Source organism: Hippichthys cyanospilos, chromosome 14 (genome assembly GCF_059441005.1).
Source record: "Hippichthys cyanospilos isolate Australia breed blue-spotted pipefish chromosome 14, RoL_Hcya_1.0, whole genome shotgun sequence".
NCBI lineage: Eukaryota > Metazoa > Chordata > Actinopteri > Syngnathiformes > Syngnathidae > Hippichthys > Hippichthys cyanospilos.
The window spans coordinates 16,905,719-16,918,756 of record NC_142382.1 but is presented as its reverse complement, the minus strand read 5'-3'; the positions used below and the strand labels follow the sequence as shown (position 1 = coordinate 16,918,756).

At 38.6% G+C, this 13,038-nt stretch overlaps 2 protein-coding genes across 2 annotated transcripts; both read left to right on the top strand.

Moving 5' to 3' along the window:
• Positions 1 to 857: 857 nt before the first annotated feature.
• Positions 858 to 1,470, top strand: grxcr1b (glutaredoxin and cysteine rich domain containing 1 b). Its single transcript, XM_088433660.1, has 2 exons — positions 858 to 1,268; positions 1,426 to 1,470. The coding sequence occupies exons 1-2, from the start codon at positions 858 to 860 to the stop codon at positions 1,468 to 1,470; spliced, it is 456 nt and encodes a 151-aa protein (XP_088289786.1).
• A 1,826-nt stretch (positions 1,471 to 3,296) lies between these two features.
• On the top strand, positions 3,297 to 8,791 carry tmem151bb (transmembrane protein 151Bb). The gene is made up of 2 exons (XM_088433533.1): positions 3,297 to 3,594; positions 6,656 to 8,791. The coding sequence occupies exons 1-2, from the start codon at positions 3,505 to 3,507 to the stop codon at positions 8,063 to 8,065; spliced, it is 1,500 nt and encodes a 499-aa protein (XP_088289659.1). The 5' UTR covers positions 3,297 to 3,504; the 3' UTR covers positions 8,066 to 8,791.
• Positions 8,792 to 13,038: the final 4,247 nt, after the last annotated feature.

Sequence of the window (13,038 nt, the reverse complement as noted above, 5' to 3'; positions counted from 1 at the left end):
AAGAAATACTGTAATTATAAACAAAATTTTTGTCCACAGAAAAATACTAAACATAAAGCATCCTGTTTTGGGATCATAGTAAAGATGTGTTCACAAAAATAAATCATTAACTGGACAACCATTCCAGTATGGGGGAGAATTTGGGTTTTTGCCATCATAATAAACAACTGTTACAAATGAATGTATTCATTCAATTAAAAAAAAAATATTAATCCATCTTTAAACTTATGTGATCAGTGGCACTCTACTGCATCCAAAATGATGATGATGATGATGATGATGATGATGATAATAATAATAATAATAATAATAATAATAATAATAATAATAATAATAATAATAATAATAATAATAATAATAATAATAATAATAATAATAATAATAATAATAATAATAATAATAATTGTTCTAGGGGAGTGATTCCCTAATGGCATGTTTACAGAGTGATTTTGCAGTACAATACTCTTCACATTGCTGGGTCAAGTAAGAGTCACAAGGGAGCAATTAGTATAAAAGGTCATGCGTAGTTCATTGAGGGGTAATTCTTAGTCACTGCCATCTTATCACACCTCTGCTCGTAAGTCTTTTAAAGACAAGAAAACTTCGGGTCAATTATTGAACATGCTGATAGGTATCAGTTTACGGTGTGCCTGTTTTAACTGTTGCCATGACAGAGTCTCCTCCATTATTTAACAGTTTGGTGTCTGGTTTTTGTTCTCTGGGTATTTTCAGTTCGTTTTGGCACGTCAGGATGTTTTTGTTTGATAATTGCGCAGTAATTGACTATGGCTTAGGCTGAAAGAAGATGTTCAGTGTTGTTAACCGGTGTGTGAAATGTGACATATTCTTGTGTTTCAATGGAAGGCTCCAAAGTGAAACAGGAGAGCGTGAGGACAGTTAGGTTCCGAGTCGCCTCTGCCAACAGCGGCCGTGTGTTAGCTGAGGTGTTCAAAGATGAGACACGGTGGTGCGGGTCGGTCTCTGAGCCGATGGGCCAGGACAGCAGCGGTGGTCCGGAGGCACAACAGAGGGTCCCATCTCCCCCCAGTGAGGCCAACAGCCACCTGAAAGGCCTGGGGGTTCAATCGTCAATGCGGGAGGACGGTGGCGAACCCGATGACCTGCTTTTGTATGCTAGTGCCAAGAGGGAGACGCTCTTCAGCAACACGCGGCTCAATATATGCAGCAAAAATGGAACCATAAGAGGCGTGAAGAACAAAGTGAGCGCAGGCCAAGTGCTTTTCAACAACCTCTCCAAAATGTATTCTGTAAGTAGGATTTGATTTTATTATTTTAATTATTTGCAGTAATCGATGATGATGAAGGGGAGCGCCCAAGGGTTCTTTAAAAGCGTAAAGAATACATGACAGCATCTATAAAGTTCTATCCTTCAAATGAAGTTTTGTTACTCTGTCTTTCTTTAAGGGGCCGCTTCGTCAACAGAAAAGGAGACCTTGGGAAAAACATTAGGTTCGATCGTAGGAACCGTTTAAAACAAGACAAATTCAGTTTGTTTCACCACTCTGCTTTTATTTGGTATTTTTGAAAAGCTTTAAATACATTGTCTTACGAACGAGCTGAATGAAAAAATTATTGTGAACTTCTAAGCTTTGTATACTTTAACATGTTTTTGTAGATTATGATTTTTGATTCACTGACTGGACTGTGCCTTTTTTTATTATATTTAATAACTTTGGTAGTGTTTCTTATTTATTGTGGTCAACCCAAAATGATGTAGTTGTAAGTTGATTTTTCTGTGTTGCATATTATTTGGTGTTTGTTCTCTTGTTGAGTAAAATAAATGAACTTAGACTCCCTCAGTAAAGACAATAAGGTGTAATCATTTTTTTTCCACTGGTGTCCACAAACTTACACATAATAAGTTAATAACGGTGTACAATTACAGTTATATTAAACTAAATTTAATATTAAACTTGGGTCAAAATTGACATTGCTGGTTAATATTGGCTTACGGCTGACATGGTGGGGTTTTGGGCTCTGGTGAGGAATCAAGCCTATGACATCTGCATGCAAGGGATCATTATGTTCTGCAGTGTATTAAGTGCATTCTATGCTCACTGGTTGGTTACATTTATTAAATCCAAATGATGATATTCAGTATCACACATTATGCATATAGAGTTTCTAAACGAATTCAGCCATTTACTTCAGTAAAAATTCACTATTTTTTTTACATATTTAATTTGACACCCAAATTAATTATCATGCACAATCAATACTTTTAAAAATACATTTTGCCACTTTCTGTCAACTAAAAGTTGCATTGCAATCACAGTGCCTCTTGCAAATATCACATGACCAAACCCAGAAAACAGTTGAGCCATGATGGTTGTTACATGAGCCTTGAGCACATTTTCAGTGGACAGCAAGTGCAAAATATGTTTTTAAATGTATTTGTTGTACATGAAAAGTAATTTAGTCATTTTTTTTTATTAATAACCCAAATTACTTCACAGACCCCCCCCCCCCCCCCCACACACACTTTGCGAAACACTCATCTTATTAATTGCACACCTTTTCTTGATGAAAATGGTTATATAATATATAATGTATGTTTAGCTTGCATTTAATAATTTGGAATAGTGTGTTTTGTTAATCTTGTAATGGATGGTTCCTTTGAGATTTTAAAACCATGAGTAAAGATGTTTTAACAGTGTATGTATCACAGCTGCAAGTGGGTTTGTGGCTGGAGGATGAATGGGCAATACTATTGTATGTTGGCTCTTGTTTTAACAAAAACTGGGTGGATTTTTTTTTTTCATTAGTGTTCTCACTAACACATACGTGAACACATTTAAAACGCAAATTTCAGGGGGCATCTTATCAGACGAGGGGAAATGTTTACTCTTTTTCTTAAATTGTTCCTCTCAAAAGGAAAACTGTCACTCAAGGGGAGAGATGTTGTTTTCGGGGGTGGCGCGGTTGGGGGAGGGGGTGCTTTTCCTTTAAGTGGTTTATGCAACAGCCTGGTCTCACCGTGTGGGCTACCTGCCTGCCTCCTGCCTAGCTCAGCACCATGGAGAGTACTCATACCAACCGTACACACGCCGATAACGACGTCGTCTACTAGAAGAATCGTCAGCCCGGAAGTGCAGCTCATGATCCGTGGGACATAACGAGCCGCCAATGTTCTCTACACCGATTTGCTATCGCGTTACTGCGGCACACCGTAAAGGGGTGTGTGCGTGTGTGTGTGTGTGTGTGTGTGTGTGTGTGTGTGTGTGTGTGTGTGTGTGTGTGTGTGTGTGCGGGTGTGCGAGCGCGCGTGCGTGCGAGTGGAGATGCGGGCTTTCCCACACACGCGTCTCCATCCACTTGGAGCAACCGCATTAATTTAGTTGGCTCCAAGATGCGTCTTTCCGTGCGTCTTGAGCATTTTCTCGCTCATCTTGAGCTCCCTCGGCCGCTGTCGGTCACGAAGAGTGTGCATTAAAAGCGAGGACCTCCACGCCCCGTCATCATCATCAATCGCCGATCAGCATCATGTCTCCTCCGGCGTCGGCTCCCACTGCCAGTGAAAGCACCACCGCTACCACCACAAACGTCGTGTTTGAAGAAGACACCAGGGAAGAGGTATATTCTTCACACAAACATCTTGTTGGCTTTTAGGGAATGTATAGCAGTTCTTATGCATGTTTACAGCATGTGACGTGTTTGTTTTCACAGAAAGACTGTGCCGTAATGTGACATAATGAGCCCGCTTCATGGTTTGCTTCAAACGTATGTTCTGCACAAGAAAATACAGTAAATGAACAAAGGAATGAATAAAGAAATACCATAGAAACTCGACACACTGGAGATCATTTTATTAGCTTCCAAATACAGTATCTCCATCAAAAATGAAGCAGTTAGAGTACATAAATAGACATGCACTAATGTCAACATAAGCAGGATTTATGTTCCTCAAGCTACAGACTGTATGCCCTACACACACCGGTAATGGCTGAAGCCCAACAGCGAGTAATTAAAGTGGTAACAAAAATTACAATTCCCTCTGACACAACCACTCCCCAAAAAAGTTTTACATATGTACACTAAACCGTTTTTGTGGTGTATGTATGTATGTGAAAAGATGTAGTTTTTTTATTCCTTTGTGTGTGTGTGTGTGTGTGTTTGTGTATGCGTGTATGTTATTGTTTTGTGTGTATGCTTGTGGAGTTTTTAATGTTGATATTTTTAGTCTGCATGTGTGTTTGTGTGCGTTTGTGTGACAGGTTTGTGTGTGTGCGCGTGTATGTTTGTGTGTCTATGTTTGTGTGTTTAGTGCTATTGACAGTTTTTATGTGAGTTTTTTGTTGTCTATTTTTTGTGTTTAGTGCCAATGAGTATTTATGTGAGTATTTTTCTGTTTGTGCGCATGTTTTTCATACAGCATATTGAGTTTTTGTTATGTGTAGGAGTTTTTTGGAGTATCTGTGTTTTTGGTTTGTATGAAGGAGTTTTTGAAGTGTATGCACTAGATGTTGCTGAGAGATGTTACAGTGTGCATGAGTGAGTATGTGTTGTATGATTTTGTTATATATATTTTGTTAATTTTTGCATATTCTGTATGTGAGGTTTATTCATATTGTGAATGGGAGGTTTAATTATTTATTTATTTTTGGTATGTGTTATTTTGAGCCCTCACGGCAGCTCATTATGTTGATGATGTCTGCACGAGATGGCCAGTAAAAGACACGTCTTTTACAAGTCTAGAGATCTCAGAGCTTTTCACGGGGCGCCATTTTGCCACTTGCTGATGACTACAAATGACATCACAGTTGCTCGGTGCTCAAATAATGACTGCAACTTGCCTGTTTTCTGTGTTTGGTCATGCAATGTTTATGAGCCTTGACCCTGACCCTTGAGCAACTGTGATATCAGTTTTAGTTACGAGCAAATGACAAGATGGCCACTCTCTGAGATGGATAAAAACAGGTGGGTTTTCTGCTTAATTTATATTCCCCAAATGAAAATCAAGTTACATTTATTTATATAGTGTATAATGAAAAGAGAACTTTTAAGGCAGTGGTCATTAATTCCTGTCAGGACACCTGAGGACACCTTGTTTTAAATGCATCCAACCCCGATTATACCTGATTCATATGATCAGCTCATCAGGAAGCTCTGTAAAATCCTCATAATGATCCTCATCATTTGAATTAGGTCTGTTGGAGGTGGTTTACAGCAACATGCTAGATAGGTGCCCCTGGGGATTGGAGTTAAGGATCCTTGCTTTAAGGGCCTCACAAGTGAAAACAAAAAATCACAAAGAACATTAAAAAAATCACTACTGCATCCCCTGAACAAAGTTCCCGGAATGACAAGGAAAACAAGTAGGTTTCTACTTGTTTTCCTTGGCATTCAGGGAAAAATAAAATAAAAATGAATGCTGAGTGTCACATTCAGATGACATGATACTGGGAGACGCCTTCAGGTAAAGGGTGAGGGTCTCCACAATAGTCTATCTGCAGAAGTATTTGCACCCTTCCTGATTTTGTATTTTTTGCACATTTATCACTCGTAAAGCTTCATTCAAAACAGTTTCATCACCAGACTGTGACAACCTAAGGATATATAAAATGCTGTTTCTCAATGAATATTTTATTTACATGCGGAAAAAGGAATACATTGATCTGACCTTATGTGAAAACATAATTTCTCTCTTTGTTAAACCATAAAGCAACTGCGACTAACCAGTTTTGAACAAATCCTATAGGCTTCAACATCACAAGAACATGCATCATACCCAAAGAAATTCCAGAAAATGTTGAAAAAATAGTGATTGAAATGATCAGTCTGGAAAATGTTCTAACAACATTTCCAAGGCTGTGGGGCTCCAGCAAAGCACTGTCAGAGCCATTATCTACAAATGAAGAAAACTGGGAACAGTGGCAAATCTTTCGGGAGGTGTTCAACAAAAGAAGGTTACTCCAAGAGTGCAAATATGACTAATTCAGGCGGTCAAAAAGAACAACAACAACAAAAATATCCAGAGAATGGCTGGTCTCAGTTAAGGTTAGTGTTCATGACTCCATCCTGTGGACTGATGAGTCAAAAATATACCGTATTTTTCGGACTATAAGCCGTGTCTTTTTCATCGTGATTTAAGTTACTTTGATTTAAAACATATTATTAAAAATATATTAAAAAAAAATGTCTAAATTCAATAAGATCTTGTATAAAAGTTTGTGATATGTAAATTTGATATACGGTATACAGTATATATGATTGTAATCATACATTTATGATTGCATATATCATTAATTTGCAGTGTGTGCAATGTTCACTAAAATAATTTATCAATTAAACAACAGGAGACAGAATGCTATAAAAGTATTGATTTTGAGTTTGAACTGCTATTTAACTCTGCAGTATTCTGTTGGTAATATCCATCTATCCATTTTCAATAAATATAATGTTGGGACTAAATATGCAGACATGTTCAGTCTGTTAAAGAGAAAAAAAAATATAAAGAACATTTAAAAGTTTCACCGTCTCACAATTACATTCAGGAGGCAACTGCTTTTTCACATAGAGTTACATAGGTTAGTACCCCCAACAGAAATATTCTGATTAAGCCCCATCTTATAAATGACGGTATTTGCACAACAGTTTACATTTATTGCAATCTTTCTTTCTTCTTTATCTGCAGCAAAAACCCCTCAAGCAATCACTGAGCAAATCATTGTGTCGAGAAAGCTTCTGGAAATGCCTTCTCCTGTCTGTTCTCATGTATGGCTGCATGGGAGCCATGGTTTGGTGTCACGTTACCGAGGTCACCCGCCTCACCTTTGACAGTGCATTCAAAGGGAAATCCATGATGTACCACGACAGTCCTTGCTCCGATGGCTACATATACATTCCGCTGGCCCTACTGGGAATGCTTTACCTGGTATACCTGGTGGAATGCTGGCACTGTCACGTGCAGAATGAGCTGCAGCACAAAGTCGACGTTGAGGGCATTTATGAGCGAATCCAAAGAATGCAGCAAGCCAAACCTTGCATCTGGTGGAAGGCCATCAGCTACCACTACGTGCGCCGCACCCGGCAAGTTACACGCTACCGCAACGGCGACGCGTACACCAGTACCCAGGTTTACCACGAGCGAGTCAACACTCATGTGGCAGAAGCTGAATTTGACTACGGACACTGTGGAGTGAAAGATGTCTCCAAACAGCTGCTCAGCTTGGAGAAGTCTGCGCTCACAAAGATGCGTTTCACCAAGTGTTTTAGCTTTGCTAACGTTGAGTCTGAGAATTCCTATCTTACTCAGCGGGCAAGGTTTTTCACTGACAACGAAGGCCTCGATGACTACATGGAGGCCAGGGAGGGAATGCACCTGAAAAACATCGACCTGAAGGAATATATCATGGCTCTGTCGGATCCAGAGCACCATCCTTGGTATCTATCCCATTATGTCTTCTGGCTCGCCTCGTTCCTCACCTTCTCATGGCCTTTACGCGTGTTCACAGAGTACCGTACCGCGTACGTGCACTATCGCGTTGAGAAACTCTTCGGACACGATTACGTTCCGGTGACGCCGTGTGAGGATCGGCCATATTGGCGACGTATCCCGCGTGTAAACACCATCGACAGCACGGAGTTGGAGTGGCACATTCGGTCCAACCAGCAGTTAGTGCCTAGTTACTCAGAGGCAGGCCTCATGGACCTGGCCCAGTGCCCCTCCAGCTTCAGCGGCATTCGTCAAAATTGCGAGCGCTGCCACAGGGCCATCAGCTGCTCCTCGGTGTTCTCCAGAAGTGCTCTCAGCATCTGCACGGGCGCGAGCTCCCGAATCCCTTTCAGCGGCAGCCGATTCTCTCTTGCCCGACGCTACGGATCACAAAGGAGCTGCTTTTGGAGGAGTGGGAGCTTGGACGACCAGGAAAGTCCTAGCGAAAACACCCGCTGTCTGTCGGAGCGCCTCACCACAGACGATGAAGAACCCCCAGACTATGATGACGCACTGTGCTACCCGGTGCTCATCGTCCACTGCAGTGAGAACTGCCACAACCACAGGTCCTTTCACAGAAATGGCTCTTGTGTGGAGACCTCACTATGACCGTGTAGGAAAACACATCAAGAATATCTGTAGCATACAAAACACTTGGCTGCATGTGAGATAAACAAACAAATGCCTAGATCCTGAATGTGTGAATCAGCAAAGCAATAAATGTGATTCGTAACGTGTGAAACCTCCACGTGAACAAAGACTGTTAAAACTAAACATCATTGTCATGTCATGTTTAACTCATTCAACGCCAGTGACGTGTTTTCACGTTTTTTTTTTTAAGTTCAGACTTTTAATCCCAGATACTTAAATATTGATTTAATATTTCATTACCTGGAAATTAATGTACCGAATGTACTTGAGTATTGATTTAACACTTAAGTATCCGGGATTGAATGTACGACCTCTTAAAAAAATGTGAATTTATGTCCCTGGCATTGAATGAGTTAAAATCTCGATAAATAAAAGTAGCAGTTACCACACAAGAGTTGGATTAAACAAAATGGATATACTGTATCTAAAAGTTGTCAATGAAATATGTGCAGACCAATTGGCAAGATTAGTCCAAAATTTACCTATTTCCCAGCAATAAAACCCAAGTAGAACCATTAAATGGGCAGGAGCAGCTCTGATGCATATCAAAGGAAGCAAAATGAAACCCGAATCTATGCTACACTGTACTCACCTCGTTCTGCTTTATATTGTTGTTATTGATTGATTGGTTGGCGTGAATGGTTGTTTGTCTCTGTGTGCCCTGCAATTGGCTGATTTTTGGGGTGTGGCAATATATATATATATATATATATATATATATATATATATATATATATATATATATATATATATATATATATATATATATATATATATATATATATATATATATATATATATATATATATATATATATATATATATATATATATATGTATTTTTTTTTTCAACAGTACCATTTAAAGCAACCAAATCTATGGTACTTGAACAACCTTCATTCTGTTTGTAGTTTAAAACCCTTTGTTGTTTTCTTCTTTATCAGACAGTAGCGAGGCTTGAAGAATTTAAAATTCGAAAGTAAAAAACTTCAAAATCTTAAAACTTTTCAGACTTTTTACCTGACATGTTTCGGTGTTTTTCTTTTGCCTTCTTCAGTCGACTCTGAATATCCTCTGTTTTGATTTTCTTCTACTCATTACCATTAACAGGTAATGAGTTAAATATTAATTGACACGGCAGGATGTTTTTAAATAATAATAATGAAAAAAAACACAAATCAAAAGGTTGTCAACAAACTTTTGACTGGTACTGTACTTTCATAATTTGAACATGCATTCAATTTCAATATGGCTTGTTCTCATCACAGGTGAGATAGAGGTGATCGGTGGGATATTGGCTGCCAACTAATCGATTGGGTGCCAATAGACAAACAACCATTCACACTCTCACTGGCACCTATGGGCAATTACATCTTGTGTTGAATTCAGCGGAATGTTTTGGGATGGAAGAGGAAGTAGTGGTCCAGGGAGAACATGTAAACTCAACTCCAGATTCTAATCCATTGTGAGAAATGTTCTCTGTTGCAGATCATAAACATTTCTTAGAACATTGTGAGACTTTTACATTCATGATGTTTTTATGTTTCCAAACTCAAAACTGTGTTATACCACTTGAGCTTTTGCTCATCCATCCATTGTCGAAAGTGCATTAGGGTTGTGGGCGAGCTATAACCTCAGTTTATTTTGGACAAGAAGCGGACACGGTAACATCCGATTTAGTAAAGCCAAACTGTATACAGTATTTGCTCTATTTGCTTTCAGAACCTCTCTCAGTTTGACTGTTATTTTAGGAAATACAATGAAATTGTTTTTGCCACATTATAGCTCAAGGAATCGCAATTTTATTAATAAGTTTTAATTTTTGTGTATTGTATAATGAACCTACATACAGACATTGAGCTTTGCCGTAGGAGAATTTGATCATGTTGGTTCAAAGACATTCTCTTCAATAGTACTTTTTTATTGTCTACTGCCACGATCTGAAAAGGACCCGTCAACTGTAATGTCATCGGCATGAATCTTAAATACAGATGTTTGTTTGACATGAATGAAGCTGTCAACACGTTCAAAGGTCTGCACTTAATATGTATTTATCTGCAAAAAAGGTAAACAGGACACCATATCCTTGGACATATTTGCATAATGTCTTAACACCATGTGCTTAACAAGTGTAGCTGAATGAGCGCCACCAGCGTACATTATGTAGTACAGATTAATAATGTAGCTCAGGGGTGTTAAACTCATTTTTATCGAGGGCCACATTGTAGTTATAGTTCCTGTCAGAGGGCCGGTATGACTGTGAAGTCAAACAAATTTTAAATGTGTGCGTAACACAATTACCTAGTTTTGAAATCAGAAGCTGATCAATCTGTTCAAAAGAGAGATTGGGAACCAAAAGAATGCTTTTTTTCCACCCCAAATTTTTGAACGTTGAAGACAACTTGCAAATTTGGTATTTTAACCAGAAACCTGAAGTCAATTTCGCGAGCCACATAAAAAGATTCCCCCCAGGCCTGGAGTTTGACACCCACGATGTAGCTGGAGAAAAGGAATTTACGCAAACATCACTTCTCCATCTGCCGTTTCTCCCAACACTTTCAAGTACAGTTTACATACGATTAATGCAAATAAATTAGTGACCTTATGTTTACACACTTGATATACCATAGACATTTTATAATATTGATTTGTTTTGTACACCTAACAGGTAAAAATAAATAAATAAATAAATAAATAAATATATATATATATATATATATATATATATATATATATATATATATATATATATATATATATATATATATATATATATATATATATATATATATCCCTCAAAATATTTAATGTAATCAAATCAATATTATGCACTTGAAATAACAATAGACTGAAGCTGAATGTTGATGTAAATTAATTTGTAATAACCAGATAGTCAAGCTGATATACTGCATAGCGGTGGTCCCTGTGGCTACATATATTTATATATATATATATATATATATATATATATATATATATATACACACACAGTATGTGCGCTCACACACACACGCACACAATAACAGCGACCAGTGATAAACAGTATAGAAAACAGATCAAATTTGTAACTTGTATAAATTTGAATGATTGTTGTCCTAATATTAAAATGACTGTAAAAGTGATATTTAAAATATGTAAGCAGTTCTATCTTATGCTGGGAAATAATATCTGCAATAAATGTCAGTACAAGCCTATGTGTGTTTTTATTGTGTGCAACAGGAGATGCATCCATTAATTCTTTATTATGTCCTCAAATTGAATCAGATTTGTGCCAAAAAAGAGACAAGCAAAAAAACTTCTGAGAATCAGGCAAAACTTCTGGTTTCAAACAAAACCTTTTGTTTCAAGCAAAAAACTTCTAGTTAAAAAATAATCAAACGAAACGTTTGATTTCACACGAAACTTGTTCACGACCCATTTCACCCCCTGTAAGAGTTTTGCTGTTGATTTATGGCACAACCTAACAGGTGGGCGGGCTTAATGACAAAGACTTCTCATTGGCTATTATGTTTGAGTGACAGTTTAGGAGTTTAATCTAGAAAACTGTCACCACTATACGTGCATAGGTTGATTTTTCGATTTTGAACATGCAAGTCTTTTCAACTAAGCTAGCGTATTAGGTTCACCTATATGGCGTTATATTTGGGCCACAATTACGAGTGCGCGGAAAAAAAATTTGAGCATTGAAAATAAAACTGAGCGAGCGAAAACAGATTTTGAGCGCAGAAAAAAGTTCTTGAAAAGAAGTTTCTCGCTCAAAATTCCTTTTTGCTCGCTCGCAATAGCATTCTCGCGCTCAACATCTCGCTCTCGTTCGCGATACTCCCTCCCTTGCTCAACATCGCGTTTGCTCAACATCGAGCTCTCGCTCTCTTGAGTCGTTCTCTGCGCTCGCTCAGTTCTGCTAACGCGTTACGTTTGTGCCACAAAACCAGACAATCAGAGCTTGTAAAAGCACATTGATTGACAGCTTGGAATCCAATGAGATTGCTTGTTGTGTTCACCCAGAACGAGCAAACGAGAGTGCGTCACATCGACGTGGGCGGGAGGAGGTGGGCTTATATTATTAAAGTACAAAAACTAACAAGGTATTTCTGTCAAATGATATAATACAGTAATAATAATAATATTAAAAGTAATTCTCCAGCCCAAGTCCGTATTGACGCACTCTCGTTTGCCCTTTCCGGGTGAACACAGGGCAAATGAGAGGGCGTCAACGGATAGCGTACAAGCAATCTCATTGGATACCAAACTGTCAATCAAAGTGCTTTTACAAGCTCTGATTGGCTGGTTTTGTGACACAAACGTAACGCGTGAGCAGAAATGAGCGAGCGCAGAGGACGACTCAAGCGAGCGAGAGCTGGATGTTGAGCAAACGCGATGTTGAGCGAGGGAGGGAGGAGTATCGTGAGCGAGAGCGAGATGTTTAGCGAGAGAGGACTATCCCGAGCGAGCAAAAAGGAAATTTGAGCGAGCGATTTCTTTTTCTGTGATCAAACTCCATCGGCGCGCGCTCAAACTCTTATAATTACGCGCTCAATAGTTTTTTTCTTGCGCTCAAAATTTGTTTTCACTCGCTCAGTTTGATTTTCTCCGCTCAAATTTTTTATATAACGCCATACACCTAGAGGGAAAAAAAGACAAAAGGAGAGTTAAAGTCATCGCCCGCGATAAAAAAAAAAGCCACCTTGCTGAGGTTTGGAGTAGTCGCGGAATTGAAATAATTCCTCTATAGTTATTGCAGTATCAGTTGTTCAGAAACCCCTGAAGACGTTCATGGCACCACCCAAAGTGACAAGCCAACATACCACCATCGATGAGTGGGACACTGAATTGTTGCTTCGGTAAATTGCAGTTTTGAGCGTTTTCCGAACGCTTAGAGTGGAACGCACGTTTGAGAATGGATATGTGTTAACTGCTAAGCTAATCGTT